The sequence below is a fragment of the Pantherophis guttatus genome, chromosome 2 (assembly GCF_059756535.1).
Source record: "Pantherophis guttatus breed Tessera chromosome 2, ASM5975653v1, whole genome shotgun sequence".
Taxonomy (NCBI): Eukaryota; Metazoa; Chordata; class Lepidosauria; order Squamata; family Colubridae; genus Pantherophis; species Pantherophis guttatus.
The window spans coordinates 240,631,010-240,648,939 of record NC_142064.1 but is presented as its reverse complement, the minus strand read 5'-3'; the positions used below and the strand labels follow the sequence as shown (position 1 = coordinate 240,648,939).

General features: G+C 40.5%; 1 protein-coding gene across 1 annotated transcript in view; it reads right to left on the bottom strand.

The window, feature by feature from the left end:
- SUCLG2 (succinate-CoA ligase GDP-forming subunit beta) overlaps positions 1-17,930 on the bottom strand; it is a 257,944-nt gene that overhangs the window by 8,954 nt on the left and 231,060 nt on the right. Inside the window, exon 10 of the mRNA XM_034440607.3 lies at positions 6,381-6,501. Coding sequence (XP_034296498.1) covers positions 6,381-6,501 — 121 coding nt within the window. The remainder of the gene's footprint in view (positions 1-6,380; positions 6,502-17,930) is intronic.

The following is a 17,930-nucleotide window of genomic DNA, read 5'->3' as shown; positions in this document are numbered from 1 at the left end:
TCCTGACTGTGGTTTGAAAACACAGAATTTTTCTTTCACTGAAGTAAACCAAAATTAACCTACTGCCACTGGATGGTGTTAGAGACCTGTAAACAGAGTTCCAGTCCCAAGCAATCAAAACAATCCGTGCTGTGCTTGTACTGAATGAAGCTGTTAAACAGAGGAAATAACATGGAAGAGAAATTTGCATGGTTTCTCTCTATAATCAAGATTTCCCTTAAATGTGAACTATAATACACGGGGTAATCAGACAAACCATTTTACTAACTGTGCCACAGCTGGATTCCAAACCAATTCAGGTCATTGGAAGGCTGAAAAAAAAAATGCCCAGAATTTGGTTTCCTTATTATTGTTAGAAACCAGGAGTGCATGTAATATTTGCGACAGAAGTTTAAAAGTAAAGAAAACATATTTGTATGCGGCTGGGTTTATGGTCCGCATTCAGTCATATTATAGTTGGTTGGACATATTTTCTTCGAATCATGTTTGAATTATTTTGTGGCATTATTTGCAGGAATGACTAGACACAACTCATAAATCAGTATGTGTTTTATCAGATGTATATGTTAAACCAATACACGAGAGCTGTGATGTAAACAGAATCAAGATCTTGTGAAATATTAGCACTGCTTTACAAAGCCCTAGGAAGACCACACCTGGAATACTGCAACTGATTTTGGTCACCATACTACAAAAAAGATGTTGAGACCTTGGAATAAGTTCAGAGAAGAACAATCAAGAACATCAAAGGCCTGGAGATTAAACTATATGAAGAATGGCTGCAGGATTTGGGTTTGGCTTGTCTAAAGAAAAGAAGAATTAGGGATGACATGATAGCGGTATTCCAGTATTTGTGGGGCTGCCACAAAGAACAGGGGGTCAAATTATTCTCCAAAGCACCGGAGGGCAGGACAAGAAACAATGGATGGAAACTAACCAAGGAGAGAAGCAACCTGGAATTAAGGAGAAACTTCCTAATAGTGAGGACAATTAACCAGTGGAACAGTTTGCCTTCAGAAATCGTGGGCGCTCCATTACTGGAGGTTTTTAAGAAGAGTCTAGACGGTCACTTATCTGGAATAGTATAGGTTCTCCCAATGGTGGGTTTCAAATTTTTTTACAACCGGTTCTGTGGGTGTGGCTTGGTAGGCGTGCAGGGGAAGGATACTGTAAAATCTCCATTCCCACCGCACTCCAGGGGAAGGTTACTGCAAAATCCCCATTTCCTCCCGATCAGCTGGGACTCAGGAGGAAGAGAATAGATGGGGGCGGGGCCAGTTAGAGGTGGTATTTACTGGTTCTTCGAACTACTCAAAATTTCCGCTACCGGTTCTCCAGAACTGGTTAGAACCTGGTGAAACCCACCTCTGGGTTCTCCTGCTTGAGTAGGGGGCTGGACTAGAAGACCTCCAAGGTCCCTTCCAGCTCATTCATTCTAAATGGAGATGGACTAGTGCAATCTTATAGTGCCATGTGCCCTCTTCAGATTCTCCTCTATCCATTAATCAAAATACCTAAAGAAAGAGAAAACTTGCAGTATGGTTGTCTCTGTGTATAGAAGCCCTAATATGGTGCACTGCTCTTTGACTTTTTTGTTTATTCACTCAAGTACAGTTGAGTTCTTGACTTACAACAGTTTTGTTTAGTGACCGTTCCAACTTACACTGTCACCGGAAAAAGTGACTTATGACCATTTTTCACACTTACGACTGTTGCAGCATCCCCATGGTCATGTGATTAAAATTAAAGCACTATGCAACTGACTCATATTTATGGCGGTTGCAGTGTCCCGGGGTCATGTGATCCCCTTCTTGCAACCTTCTGACAAGCAAAGTCAATGAGGAAGCCAGATTCACTTAACAACCAAGTTACTACCTTAAGAACGGCAGTGAATCACTTAACACCTATGGCAAGAAAAGCCGTAAAATGGGGCAAAACTCACTTAACAAATGTCTCCCTTAGCAACATAAATTTTGGCCTCAATTGTGGTCATAAGTCGAGGACTACCTGTATTTATTTCCTGGTCCTGATTTACATCTATATTATCTTTATTATTTAAAGCATACCGTCTCAGCATATTATAGTCTATTACTTTCCAAACTACTTTTTATTGTTTATTAAATTTATATGCCAGTTGCAATGTATGGCTATGAAAGTTGGACCATAAGGAAGGCTGAGTGTCAAAGAATTGAGGCCTTTGAACTATGGTGCTGGAGAAGACTCCTGCGAGTCCCTTGGACTGCAAGGGGAAAAAAACGGTCAGTCCTAGAGGAGATCAATCCTGACTGCTCTTTAGATCCTGAAGATGAAACTTAAATACTTTGGCCACCTAATGAGAAGGAAGGACTCACTGGAGAAGAGTCTAATGCTGGGGAAGACTGAGGGCAAAAGAAGAAGGGGATGACAGAGAATGAGGTGGCTGGATGGAGTTACTGAAGCAGTAGGAGTGAGTTTAAATGGTCTCCGGGGGATGGTAGAGGACAGGAAGGCCTAGAGGAACGTTGTCCATGGGGTCACAATAAGTCGGACACGACTTCGCGACTAACAACAACAAAATTTATATGCGGCCATCTCACTGTCCGAAACAACTCTAGGTGGCTTACAATGCAATTAAAAAATAAAAATGTAAAAACAATGATAAGAACAATTAAAATGACAGAGGACTATATATAGGCTAAATAAAACCCCACACGGACTCAAGAAGAGCAGAGCAAAAATAGTTAATTTCTTTCCTGTTAATGCACTAACCACCTCCCATCCTAGCGGGTCTCTATTGAGAGGCCAGGCCAAACTAGCTTTCCAAAAAGGTAAAAAATCTTGGCCCTTTTGTTATTATTACACAAGTCCTCAATTTACGATCAGCTACTAAGTGGCCATTCTAAGTTACAATGAACCCCAAAAGGTACTTGCAGGCCTTGCCTCCCTATGGTCACGTGATCATATTTTGGTTTGCAATGTCCGGGCAATTTTGTGATTTAAAACATTTTCACTGGAAACGGGCGTTTACTTCTGGTTTTTCTGGCAACAAAACACCTATAGTGAACAACGGTTTCACTTAACAACTGTGGCATTTACTTAGTGACTGCTGCAAAAATAAAGGACGGTAAAATCAGGGGCGGTCACACAATGCCCCACTTGTCAATCAGCATGAATTATGATCATAATTGTAGATTCAGTTATGGGCTTAATTCAAGGACTACTTGTATGGTATCTTCACTTTTGGCTGCTTGGCATTGGCTGAATTCTCTCTCACAAAGCTACCTGCTCCATTCAAAAGAAGGTCACCAATGGATGCTTAAATATATTATGGATGTAAATTCCTGTTACGTAGCCCTTGGCAGCCAGAGATACAATAGATACATCAATCTCCTTGTGTATGTCTGTAGTCTAGGAGAATCTTCTTATAGGTTGTACGGGCAGTAATTACCTAATTTTAATCCAGCCCTTTCAACAATCAGTTATAAAAAAATCTCTTGAAACAAAGGAGGTGCACTTCCCAGGAGGAACAATTACTTCATCCATTAAATGCACAGTACGCGATTCTTCTAATCACTTTGGGCACTTTTAAAAATATTGTACTTCTCAGTTGGGGAGCACTCCTTCTTTCTTTCTTTTATAGCAAGCAAATACCTGTAAGTATAAAGTTACTATTTTTGAACGAGAGACTAATCCTTTCTTTATCCACTGGTAAAACAGCTTGTAATTATTACACAGCTGAGAACAAAGATTTGTCCAGAAAATCCTGCTAAATAAAGACACAGTTGACTGATTAAAACTTTACTCATCAAGACATCTGCAATATACTGCTGCAGGAGAGCAAAGAATTTTTTTAAAGTCCAGCCACAAATCTGCTAAAGATTTATAGGAATAATTATGAACCTTCTGTCATAGAAATGCATCAAAGAGAACAGGTTGTTCCATGCTGTATTCTTTCAGCTTCATTTTACAGTATCCTGGAGTTCTCATTGTTATGAATTATTGCTAATTTTTTATCTCAAATCATGTGGGATTTATTTAATGAACAGACAAGTATAGAAAACCAGGAATTATAGTATGGGGAACCAGAGATTATAGAAATAGTGTGGGTTTTTTATAAGGGAGGCTAGAATCATCATCCGTATTATCTTGGATAAATGGTTATGAAGTTTGTTGGCAGAGTTGCCTCCTAGATTCTAGAGTAACATGTCAAAACAATAAAGATCATTTCCATAAGAACTGTGTTGTAATAACCACAATATTTGATTCAGAGATCAGACCTGTTGCTTTGCAGGTGGTCTGACTCCAGTGGTGAAATCCAAATTTTTTTACTACCCGTTCTATGGGCATGGTGGGCGTGGCATGGCTTGGTGGGCATGGCAGGGGAAGATACTGCAAAATCTCCATTCCCACCCCACTCCAGGGAAAGGATATTGCAAAATCTCCATTCCCACCCCAGTCTAGGGCCAGCCAGAGGTGGTATTTGCCAGTTCTCCAAACTACTCAAAATTTCTGCTACTGGTTCTCCGAACTGCTCAAAATTTTCACTTCCGGTTCTGCAGAACCTGTCAGAACCTGCTGGATTTCACCCCTGTCTGACTCCCTCCGAACCTAGAACATGACGAGATTAAAGCATCCTACCATAACTTGGTACCCTCCAGATGGCCACAGGTTCTAGGATTTGCAATCCTAAATATGCCTGAAAGGTATCAGGTTGAAGAAAGCAGATTTAAAGCTATGAGAAGGTATGAATGGGCTGAAATCCTGTGTGGGTGACTGAAACATTGACATGTTTATCAAGATTGATTAAACACCGTTTTCTGTCAAAGAAAAATCTATAGCTGATTCTGTGTTCTATCCATACCTGTTCTGTCCCCGTCGCACACACACACACAAACAGACAGCCAGGAGTTAATGAATCAAAGTCAGGAATTCCTTTAAGATAACAGTCTTGGCAGCGAACCATGAACTGCTTGCCAAGAGATTTTACTCACTAAGGAAGGTTTATTCTCCTCAGTCTGATATACCAAATTAATTCCTCAAAGCAAAGAATTGTCAAAGTCCAGTCCGAAGAAATCCCAAAAGAGATTCTAACAGGGTTCTAGAAACACGATATGACTTCCAAGCTTTTCAATTTGTCCATCACAAGGCCTGAATAGCCGACACACACCCTTCTATCCCTTGTGGGGTGTGGTCCAGTGACTCAGCTCAATCTCTGGCCCGCCCACGCCTCTTTCTCTGCTGCACGCACTTATCCTTCCGACGCTGTCTGGGATCCAACTAAAATTCATCCCCCTCACTCTCTATCTGTGGCTGCTCCGAAGTGCCTTGCTCCTGGCATATCTCTTGGCCTTCGGAGGAAACCTGAGGCATTGCCAGAGAGGAGGGTCCTGGAGAGGGAGGCGTTGCCAAATCCTATCCTTCACTTTCTGAGTCCTCTCCCTCTGTTAGGACAGGCTCAGGGGTCGGAATCACAACAATACCATTGCTAGAGACTGATAGAGCGGTAGCTGTATGGAGATTTGAGACAAGTGACAGGCGGCATCTTTCATTATATCTAAGGGCTGTAATTTTAGGATATTAGCTGAAGTCCAGCCAGCTTAGAACATTGAGGCTGAGTCTTCTTCAACCAAGTAGAATGGCAAGTGGTGCCATTCTCTCTCTCTGTTGCACATCTTCCAGCATTTGTTGCCCTGAAGCAACCATCTCATTCTAGTTTCACATGAACTGAAATGGTATTGTTGTGGCCCGCCAGCAGCCAGCAGAGCTGGCAGCAGAGACGGACAGTGAAGTGATTGGGGAGGAACGTGGGCCAGTCCTGGAGTCTGGGGAAGGCTCGGATGAGGGCTCTGAGTCAGAGGCAGAGAGGGGGCCAAGGCCATCTGGGAGTTCTTTGCTGCCTCCGGAGTCTCCAGAGTCTGACATCAGCGAGGCAGAAGAATAGCATGAGCCTGTTCCCAGTGTGTGCATGCACAGAGCTGCCAGAAGACAGGAAGCAATTAGTTCACCTAGTCAGTAAAAGCTCTGGAAAAGCTGTTTGACTCTGTGCTAAGTTTGGCCTTGCCCTGCATTTGGCAATTAGTTCTCTGACAGCATTCCTAGGGAGATAAGGTAAGTGTTCCCTGATAGACTGTTTTAAAAGCCTTTCAGACTGGGAATGACAATAATTCACAGCCGTTTGAATTAAAGAGGTTTGCTGGGACTATGTTTGTGCTGTTTACTTTCTAAGGAAGCCTAGGTCAGAACAGGTATAGGGTTCCCTGCTTGAGCAGAGAGTTGGACTAGAAGACCTCCAAGGTCCCTTCCAACTCTGATATTCTATGTTCTAGAAAATTAGCTCCAGCATCAACCATCAGAGAATAGATCAAATGAAACAAAGATATCCAACAAATTCCACCACCTACCTTCAAGCCGGACCACTAGAGGCACTTTCAGTTCAAGCTCTCGGCAAGCTTTGGTGATACCGTTGGCAATAATGGCACAATTGACAATTCCACCAAATATATTTACTAAAATTGCTTCAACCTGGGGAAGAAAAAAAAAAACCCTCACGGTCAATCTTTCAGAAATGCATCTACGCTGTAAACATATGCTTTTAAATAATAATATAGGCTCTTGTCCGAATGATTCCAAGCACACACAGAAGAAACGGAGAGTAATCAACTGAAACATACAGACAGCCAATGTGGTGTCATAACCCAAGTGTTGAATTAGGAGTGAGAAGACCCAAGTTCAACCCCATTTGCCATGCCAGAAACTCCCTGGGTGACTTTGGATCATATTCTTCCTGAATCCACTGCTTTTATGTTTATTTGTTCATTTATTTATATCCCCCCTTTATTATTGTTATAAATAACTCAAGGCAGTGAACATATCTAACGCTTTCTCCTCCTATTTTTCTCACAACAACCCTCTGAGTTGGGTTGGGCTGAGAGAAGGACTGGCTCAAAGTCACCCAGCCATCCTTTCATGCCTAAGGCGGGACTGGAATTTACCGTCTCCCAGTTTTTAGCTTGGTGCCTCCACCACTAGACCAAACTCTTTTAAACTCCCAGAAAAAAAGATGATATATAAATGAAAGTAAAAATAATACAATAAATAATGACAACTGCTATGATTCAATATATCATAGGCTTGAACAGGTAATTAACATTTTTCGATTTTATGACCCAAACTGAATTTTCCAAATCAAACCAGCTGAGAAAGCAAGACAACTAATTTTATGAAGTCCGAAATAGCTTGGCTTACTTTCTGTGCCCATGTGATGATTAAAGTACACGTGACATTAATCTGACCATCTGCGCAAGAATAATTACAGGAGATCCTGATGTCAATTAAATCTGGAGAATAATTAAGGGATTGTAAGATATAAAAAAATAGTGATGTCTTTGAGACCAATAAAGATGATCCTGGATATGATGCAATGTTCTTGCATCATACAATTAATTTATCTTTACTCTCTTCCAGGATACTATCGTTGTTGATTACTTCCAAGCCTAGCTAACATTTCTGGTATTTCCTAATAGTCTTTTCCTCCAGAACTAAGGTATTTATTTATTTAGTCTGTTTTGAGACTGCCTGATTCCCAAAAGATTCTGGACAGATTACAATTCAATACTAATCAGGCTCCATATTATTTAATGTTGCCATCTGTTGAAGCACATCAAATGTACCTTTTTGTTGAGTTGAATTATTATTATTATTTTATATTATTATTAAACTTTTGTTCATTAAACATGAAACTGAATTGAATATTTAAAAATGTATCACAAATATTATTTACTGGTGCTGATGGTTGATAGGAGTTGCTGCCAGCATTCTAGATATCGACCAAATATCTTCTTAAACTGTATGATGTTCCGAGTTTTTATACATACACACACACACATATATATATGTGCATGTATATATGCACATATATACATGCACATATATATATGTGCATGTATATATACATATATACATGCACATATATATATGTGCATGTATATATGTATATATATAAACTCGGAACATGTATGTATACACACACACACACACATATTATTGTTGTTGTTATTGTTGTTAATCTTCACTTAGATTCACAGTCTGGGACTGATAAAAACATAACAGTTTAAGTTGTAACCAAGGATCTAAGAGCTGTTAAGGTAGCATCTGAGTACACAGGCAGTTTTGAGTAGGATGTTTTCTTTGTTTATTATTATTGTTGTTGTTGTTGTTATTCATCGCACAGTCAGCCAGATGTTCAGACTGGGTTTGGCATTTTTGTCTACCTATCAAGTCCTTACCAAGGACCTGGGAAAGACAAATCTTGATGTTTGACAGCGTTACAGATATCGTTGCAGGATGTTCCAAGTAAAGCCTCCTTCTGCAATTGACTGATGTCGAATTTGTCAATGCCAATGGTGTTCAAGTGATGCTCGAGTTGTTTTGGGATTGCACCCAAGGCGCCTATTATTATTGGTACTTTGCCAAAGTCGTTCTATTTCAATTTGTAGGTCTTTGTATTTTGTTATCTTCTCCAGTTCTTTATCTTCTATTCTGCTGTCTCCAGGCACTGCCAGATCCACTATCCAGACATTTTTTGTCTTTCTTATTGACAATTGTTAAGTCTGGGGTGTTGTTGTTGTTATTATTATTGATTTATTCTTCAATTAGATTCACAGTCTGGGATTGGTAAAAACATAACAATTGAAGACCTAACCAAGGACCTAAATGCTATTAAGGTAGCATATAAGTATATTATTATCTCTTTTAGTCATTAAACATGAAACTCAGTCAACTGAACATTTAAAAATGTGTCACAATTGTTATTATTGCCGTGGTGGTGCAGTGGTTGAAATGCTGAATTGCAGGCTAATTCTCTTGACTGCCAGGGGGTTCAATCCTGACTGGTTCAAGGTTGACTCAGCCTTCCATCCTTCTGAGGTCGGTAAAATGAGGACCCAGATTGTTGGGGGTAATATGCTGGCTCTGTACACTGCTTACAGAGGGCTGTAAGGCACTATGGAGCGGTATATAAGTCTAAGTGCTATTACTACCATATTATTTTGAAGTGAGGTTCAATATCTTCAAAATCTGAAAGTCAAGGCCCTAGGGAATCAAGTGGGGAGACATTATTGGAAAGTGAGTACATTAACTGGAAATTATTCTCTGATTTGGACTTTTTTAAGAGCATGAGAAGAATCTCAGAGGCTTTTAAAGCTCACAACTTTTTTAAATCAAAGAAATGTTTCAGTTTAGTTTTTAAAGGGGGCACCAAGCCATGACTCTGTCTATCCAGGGAGAGCTCTTTGGTTTTAGTAAGTCCTTGAAATAAAGACCCAAATCTCTGAATTCTGAGTTCAAAAGATTGAGATGCTTTGAAAAAAATGTCAGTTCTCCATTATAATGATGATAGGGATGAACCCACTTTGTGGTGGTGGAGATGCATAAAATGCATTTAAAGTGCTTTAAACTACATCTTCTATAGAGCTTTGAGAATTGTGATTAGTAACATAATCCCAACCCTCTGATTTAAACATTGCTGTGGGAAAAAGGGGGTCTAAGAACCCTTTGATACAATCTATTTTGGTATGACATCTTTTTCTTATTATAGAATATTAACATATAGGTTGCTCCTTTCTGCTGGAGAGATTTACACTTTCAACAGTATGACGTTCAATACCAGTGAAAATGTAATACGGCCCCCAAGATTGTGCATTTGTTGCTTATTTAATGATTGTGTAGAATGAAATTTACAACAGCCACCAGTACTGGATTGTATACCGTTAGTGAACAGCAACAATTTATCATGGAGTAGCTCATGAACAAACAAACAAAAATGGGTTATTTCCCTTTCTTGGGCTGATTATTGAGGCTCCGCACTCTATAATTCCAGCCTCGGAAAACTCATTTAGCCAAGATGTCCTTAGAAATGGGAAACAAGGTAAGGCTTCCAATCCACGTTTCCCTAGATGGGAAATCCTTGCTGGCTTGTTTTTCATATATTTTTAAGCCTGCATCAGTTCTGAATGCTATGTCTGTGGTGCAGGACTGCATATAAAGAGAATGGCTACTTCATGGCCTGTTGGGTTTGCCAATAACCTTTGATTGGTCTCATTTGCTAGATTGTCATCAACTGCTAGGTTGGAGAAGCTGGGACAAATAACGGAAGCTCACCCTGATATGCAGCACTAGGGATTCGAACCGCTGAACTGCCAACCTTTCGATCGACAAGCTCAGCTTCTTAGCCATTGAGCCACCACACCCCATATACACAATTATGTGTGTGTGTATATTTATTTATTTATTTATTTATTTATTTATTTGTTTGTTTGTTTGTTTGTTTGTTTGTTTCCATTTCTATACCGCCCTTCTCCAAATAGGACTCAGGGCGGTGAACAGCCAAAGTAAAAAACAGAACATACAAAATTTAAAAACAGTTTAAAATAATTAAATATTTTGGCCGTAAATTAAAACAACCCAATTTAAAATCAATTTAAAATTTAACTCAAGCCAGCCCAGCTAGTTGAAATAAATAGGTTTTCAGGGCCCGACGAAAAATCCTGAGGTCTGTTACTGTACGTATCTCTGGGGGAAGGTTGTTCCAGAGGGTGGGTGCTGCCACAGAGAAGGCTCTCCCCCTGGGGGTCGCCAGCCGACATTGTCTGGCGGACGGCACCCTGAGGAGGCCCACTCTGTGCGAGCGTACTGGCCGGTGGGAGGCTATTGGTGGCAGAAGGCGGTCTCGTAAGTACCCCGGCCCTAAGCCATGGAGCGCTTTAAAGGTGGTCACCAACACCTTGAACACCCGGAAGACCACCGGGAGCCAGTGCAGCTCGCGCAGGAGAGGTGTCACATGGGAGCGCCTCGTCGCCTCCATAATCCCCTGCGCGGCCGCGTTCTGGACCAGCTGGAGCCTCCGGGTGCACCCCAGGGGGAGCCCCATGTAGAGAGCATTGCAGTAGTCCAGGCGGGAAGTGACGAGTGCCTGAGTGACTGTGCATAGGGAGTCCCGATCTAGAAAGGGGCGTAACTGGCGTATCAGGCGAACCTGATAAAAAGCCCCCCTGGCCACGGCCGTCAAATGATCTTCTAAAGACAGCCGCCCAAGTTACGAGCCCTCTCTGTGGGGGCGAGTGATTCGCCCCCAATAGCCAGTGATGGTGTCAGCTGGCTATATCGGGACGCCGGAAGCCACAGCCACTCGGTCTTGGAGGGGTTGAGTTGGAGACTGTTTCTCCCCATCCAGACCCGCACGGCGTCCAGGCACTGGGATATATATGCATATATATGTGTGTGTGTATATATATATATGTGTGTGTGTCTGTATATATATATATGTGTGTGTCTGTATATGTATGTATGTGTGCATGTGTGAGTGTGTGTGTATATATATGTGTGTGTGTGTGTGTGTGTGTGTGTGTGTGTAAATACATTTTGGAAAGAAATATAATATAATACAGGTAGTCCCCAGCTTACAACAGTTCTTTAGTGATCGTTCGAAGTTACAACAGTGCTGAAAAAAGTGACTTTTCACATTTACAATCTTTGCAGCATCCCCAAGGTCACATGATCAAAATTCAGACACTTGGTAACTGACTCATATATATATGATGGTTGCAGGATCCCGGGGTCATCTTTGCTTGTGACAAGCAAAGTCAACGGGGAAGCCAGATTCACTTAACAACCGTCTTACTAACCTAACCACTGCAGTGATACACTTGACAACCATAACAAGAAAAGTCGTAAAACGGGGCAAAACTCACTTAAGAAATGTTTCACTTAACAGCAGAAATTTTGGGCTCAATTGTGCTGGTAAATCGAGGACTACCACTACCTATAGTTAAACTAGTAAGCTAAGGTACAGAGTAATGAGGAAACCCTTTAGCAGGAGTGGGAAGAAGCAGATAAATGCTGTATAAGCCTAGACAAATGGGGAACAATGGGAAAACATCTTGGACAGACACCGACTGAATTCATAAGAAGATAAAGGCCTTCATGGATGCTAAGTTTGCAGCCTATTTTCTGGCTGCTTGTTCCTTTACATAATACCGCAGTTTATCTGGATCACTATAAAGTTTGTAGGTTCTTCTTTTGTCTCTTAACAACTACTATATCTTTTTCAGTTGTTGCTATTCTGGGGAACGATCAGTGAAGCTACTTGTTCTGAAAGAGTGTATGTTAAGCTGTGATGGATATGGACAGACCATACATTGAATGGCTGCTGATTGGAAGATCTGTATCCTCGCTGTTTGCTTAGTGATGGTTTCACTATAATATATAATACATATCCAAGGGTTTCTATTAAAGAGAAAAGAAGGAATAAAACTAAAATATGCCCAGATCATGTTTTGAATGACAGGAAAAAGGCCAACAGGAGACATGGAGGTTCTCCCTTTAAGGGCAGTAAGAAAAATGTAATCACCAAAATTACGGAATGTGCAGAAATGGATAGACTTACAAAAGAATTACAAGAAAAAGACGATACAGATTATTATTCAGTATGGCAAAAATGGTATAACTGGTTAGAGAAAAAGAAAGGAATATAAACATAGGGACACAAATGAGAGGTCAAACTAGAGACAAAAATTGAGTACCAAATAAGGAACATAACATTAAATATGGAGTTTATCATATTGTTTTATATGTAAATATATGTAGATATAGAAAGATATAGAAACACTCTACCGAGGTGATAACTTTAAAAAGGAAGTCGTAAGACTTGATTTATGTTTATTTGTTTTGTATGTTGTATTGCTGTATCTATGTTTGTTCGTAATTTTTAATTAATAAAAACTTTAATTAAAAAAAGAAAAGAAAAATGTATCTTTTCTTTTATGTACACCGAGAGCATATGCACCAAGACAAATTCCTTGTGTGTCCAATCATACTTGGCCAATAAAGAATTCTATTCTATTCTATTCTATTCTATTCTATTCTATTCTATTCTATTCTATTCTATTCTATTCTATTCTATTCTACTCTACTCTACTCTACTCTACTCTACTCTACTCTACTCTACTCTACTCTACTCTACTCTATAAATGTCCATAGGAAATCGGTAGAAGGTAATCTAATTCTTAGAAAACAATTCTTCTTTGCCATATAGATATAGCAGTGACTCTGCCAGAAACCTGAATGGGATGCCATACATCAGCTATTCATAAAGGGACAATATGTTTCACAAGAAAGAATATTGAAGTTGCAGCATTTGTTAAAATTGTTTTCAGTTAGGTACATGCAGTCTATTTGGAACCAAGGGTCATGATTGGTCACTGACTGACATACCAAAGGAAGATGAATTCCAAAAAGGGAGGGAGTCAGTCAGTCAGTCATTAATTTTTAAGTATAGTTCACATGATTTAATTAAATAAATCAACCTGTTTGCTTTGTAGGTATTTAATAATTTCCCCCTTCTGTTGCTTAAAAGTTACAATTCAGTAATTTTAAAGGAATGCTCTGGAGAAAAGTACACCTGTCTTTAAGCCTTGTGAAGTGGAACCACTGCAGATGGGAGCATTCAGATGAGTAAATATGCCATCCAAGATAGGAGATCCTAATAGCGATTCCAGTTAGAAGCGTCTGCTATTCTGAAGACGGTAAAAAGTGTTTCCAATGGATCCCTTCTCCTGCATGATCTGGTTGAGAAGGAATATACTATCGGTAGTCCTCGACTTACAATCACAACTGGGGCCAGAATTTCGGTTGCTAAACAAGGTGGTTGTTAATTGAGTTGCTCCTGATTTTACTTTTTTTTGCCGCGCCTATTAAGTTAAACATTAAGTGAGTCTGACTTCCCCCACTGACTTTGCTTGTCGGAAGCTGGTTGGTAAGGCATCAAATAGTGATCACGCCAGGACACTGCAAATGTCACAAATACATGCTGGATTCCAAGTGCCCGAATATGATTGTGGGAATAATATGATTGTGGGAATGCTGCAACGGTCATAAGTACGAGAATCTGTTGCAATACACTTTTTCAGGGCTGTTATAACTTTGAATAGTCAATAAATGAATGTTTGTAAGTTTAGGACTATCTGGACTGAGATCATGTTTTGTAAGGCAGGGTCAGTGGTGAAATCCAATTTTTTTTACTACCGGTTCTGTGGGCATGGCTTGGTGTGTGTGGTGTGGCTTGGTGGGCGTGGCAGCAGAAGGATACTGCAAAATCCCCATTCCCTCCCCACTCCTGGGGGGAGGATATTGCAAAATCTCCATTCCCATCCCACTCTGGGGCCAGCCAGAGGTGGTATTTGCCGGTTTTCCGAACTGCTCAAAATTTCCGCTACCGGTTCTCCAGAACCTGTCAGAACCTGCTGGATTTCACCTCTGGGCAGGGGGTCCCCAACCCCCAGGAGACAGCCCAGGACTCGGCCTTGGCTCGTTTGGAACCGGGCCCCACAAACGGCAGGTGTGTACATCCAAGCAGCTATACTTGCATGAACAGTGGGCGTGTGTGCTTGTGTACGAAGCTCCATTTGTGCAAATGTGTTTGTCCGCTACTCCTGGAACCATCCCCTCTCCCCCCACCTAGCCATCGGTCTACAAAGCCAGAAAAGTTGGGGGCTGCTGTTGTAGGGAATGCAGGCTGTCTGCCGTTTGAAATTTGTCTGAATGGAGTTTGCGTGCTGAAGTAGTCAGGACTCCAGTGTTGGGAAGGAGAGGGCCATGGACTTCTGAGAGACGTCACTACCTTGTTCCACGTATAACTTAGCTATGAAGCTCTGGAGTGAAGATGGACTCTAGAAGAGCAACACTAACTGAGCCTCTTAGCTTTATGACATTTCAGGCAATGATAACCCACAGTCTTGTTCCAGTTAAGCACCAACCCAGCTTACATAGATGGCTGTGCCCTAGATCTCATTAATGTAATAATGTAAGTACAATCAGATCAAGGTTAAGATCTTATCTTATTAAATGACATTAATATAAGGCTAACAGAATCCACATAATTTGCGATTTGCAAATCATTTGCCATTTGGATGTGGATTCTGTTAGCCTTATGTTAATGTCATTTTCTGAAGTTCACCAGCACTGCTGATCTCCTGGAGTGGTGCGGTGGCCTAGAGGTGGAGCTCTCGCCTCACAATCAGGAGGCTGTGAGTTCAATCCTAGGTAGAGGTAGATATTTCTCTCTCTGGGCACAATGAGAATATATCTGCTGAACAAAAACTCTGCATTGGAGACAGGAAGGGCATCCGGCCATTAAACACTCTGCTAGCTCCATTCAGTTGCCCAGACTCCACCCCACAAGGGATTATGGGATCGTTAAAAGATGATGATGGCTGGCACTGCTGATCTCCAATGAGAGAGGAATTTATTGGAATCACCTGCTCCAGATCTTTTTAGGGATACTATTGGTTTCCAATGGACACTTGTGAGACTTTTCTAGGGATTTGGTAGAAAACTCTACCACTCCTGGCTGATATCTTGAAACAACAGTTGACAAGTGAACTGGATAAGATTCTCCCTGCCACTGCCTTCCCTCTTTGCACCTGATTCCTTGTCTTTCCTTCCCTTTGTGGCAGGGGTCTCCAAACGTGGCAACTTTAAGACTTGTGGACTTCAAGTTCCAGAGTTCTGGGAATTCCTGCTGTATGGGAAATGTCCTCAAGAAGGTGGTAGGAGGTTGATTCCAGAGCATCTATCAGTTTTTAATTTTTTTTAAAAAAATAATGGTTTATTTAATTGTTGTAAGCCTCTCAAACTTAAGGAGCTGGATAGTAGAGAAACATTTTTCTCAGTGTTTGTCTACTACCTAGCTCCTTAAGCAGGTAGAAAGAGTAAGGTTATTGTTCTTCTTATCATTATAATCTCAGCTACGTTTATCATGAGGATTCTTGTGCACATATTCCACATTCAAAGCAGTTTGAATTTATTTGTCCCTACTGAATTAATAGAGGTGAGAAATTCCTTTATAATGAACAAGAAGAGGAAGTAATAGAGAATTCATCACAACAGATTAATTGTCAAGTCCTACTGGGAAAAGAGCTATCCATCAACTCCAAGGAATCGGATTCGCTTCATCTGACTTCCAGTTAAATTACGTTATGCCTATCCTCTTCCTATTTGACCCCAGGCCTTTCAACATGCAGCTGTAAAGAAAGTATTACTTATTTACACACACATACATACGCAATCACAAAAACAGTTTTTTTGCTACTTGCAAAGATTACTTCATACAATCAGTCTTCCAATCCACCAATCCACCAACAATGATGCAATATGGTGAAGTTTCATGTGTGCATTTGAACCCAAATTCTTATTATGTCCCTGAATAATGTCTATGTCTGATGATAAGAGCTATTAGAAAACACACTAAAGATACAATTTAAATGTCAGTGTTTCCTTTTCCCTGTTTAAAGATTCTCTTTTCCTCTTTGAATCACTCAGTAGAACTCTGCACACATTGTGATGTTACAACGCTCTTTATTTCTACACTTACTCCACTTTAAAGCAGGGGTGTAATGCTCCTGGATCGGACCGGATCGCCCGGTCCGGTAGCGATCTTGGCTGGTGGTTCGGCGATCTGGTAGCGATGGCGGAGCAAAGCTCCGCCCACCCACCCGGGTGTCATTACTTCCTGGTTTTAACCAGGAAGTAATGTGTTTTTTACCTTCTGCGCATGCACAGAAGGTCTGCATGCACGGCGCAGTGCGCTTCTGAACCGGCAAGGAAGGTAAGTAGATTTCACCCCTGCTGTAAAGGTTGGTGCTGGTAGACATGCTAGAGGTAGTGAAGAAAAAGAATATAAAAAAACTAGGAAGTCAGATGTACAAAGAAAACAGAATAAGATGAAGTGAATAAATACATAGCTACTTCTGGATCCTCTAAAGCCATTTATATACTGTACAACAGAGGCAGATTCAGTTATATCTGAATTGCAGCACGCACAAAGGAATTGTGTTTGGTGCAAAGGAAAACTCCCTTTTCTCAAATACATCGCACAACATAGGCGAACTTTGATAGCTACACAAACTCTAATTAAAAATCCCACATTCTTAAAACAGATACTCTCGTTTAAGGATCTGCTTTTCCATTTTCAAAATGAATCCTAACCTTAATGAACCGTATGTTTGTGTAGACACATACACACACAAACAATGGATCACATAAATTAGTTAGGATTCATTTTGAAAACTGAAAAGCAACTAAGTGTGTGTTAAATTAGATTCAGGAATTGATATTTGTATTCCTGGCCTTAATAACAATAACAACATAAATAAAATCAGTTAAATTAGAGAGTAGCCTGATTGAGTTCAATCAATATGAAAGTGAGTCAGGTGGAGAATTTAATCTTGGGCTTCAGTGAAATCTTATAAATAAGCCAAGAGACCAGTGCAAACAGTAAAGAGATTCAGCTATAAACTGAAAGCATTGTTTATTGTTCCTTTGCTGCCTTAAATGGATTTTGCTTTTCTTTAAAACAAACTTTAACATTCCAAGTGTTGAATTCCAATGAAGGGATTTATTCCAGCATTTTTTTTTTAAATGCAAGGGAAGAAAAAAAAAAAAGCTGAAAAGAGTTCAGCAGGAGAAAAAAAGAGAAAAACCACCCACTGCATATTGCAAAGGAGCCTTTATTAACATATCAGGCGCACTGCATATAAAATATGCCTTGAGTACAGAGTTCCTGCCTGCCGACAAGAGAGAAAATGCCTCCGAAAGTGCATTAATGATTAACGTTTCCACCTAACATCGTGGCTTGCAAGGCCATGCTCCGCGTACCCTTTCAATAGAAAATAGACACGCCTAGTATATTTTCTAGGGTATACTTGTATGTACTTCGTCTAGTAGCTGTTTTACTGACACAGCAGGAGTGAAATCTCTATCAAAAGGAAATGATGGCTGACAGCAAAATTTAATCCTAATATGTAAAGAACATCCATTTCTCTGGCCAGAAGAGCAACTCATCAGTAAAGGAGATGGCTCTGAAATATGTGCTATGCAAGACGTTAGTCAGCATTTTC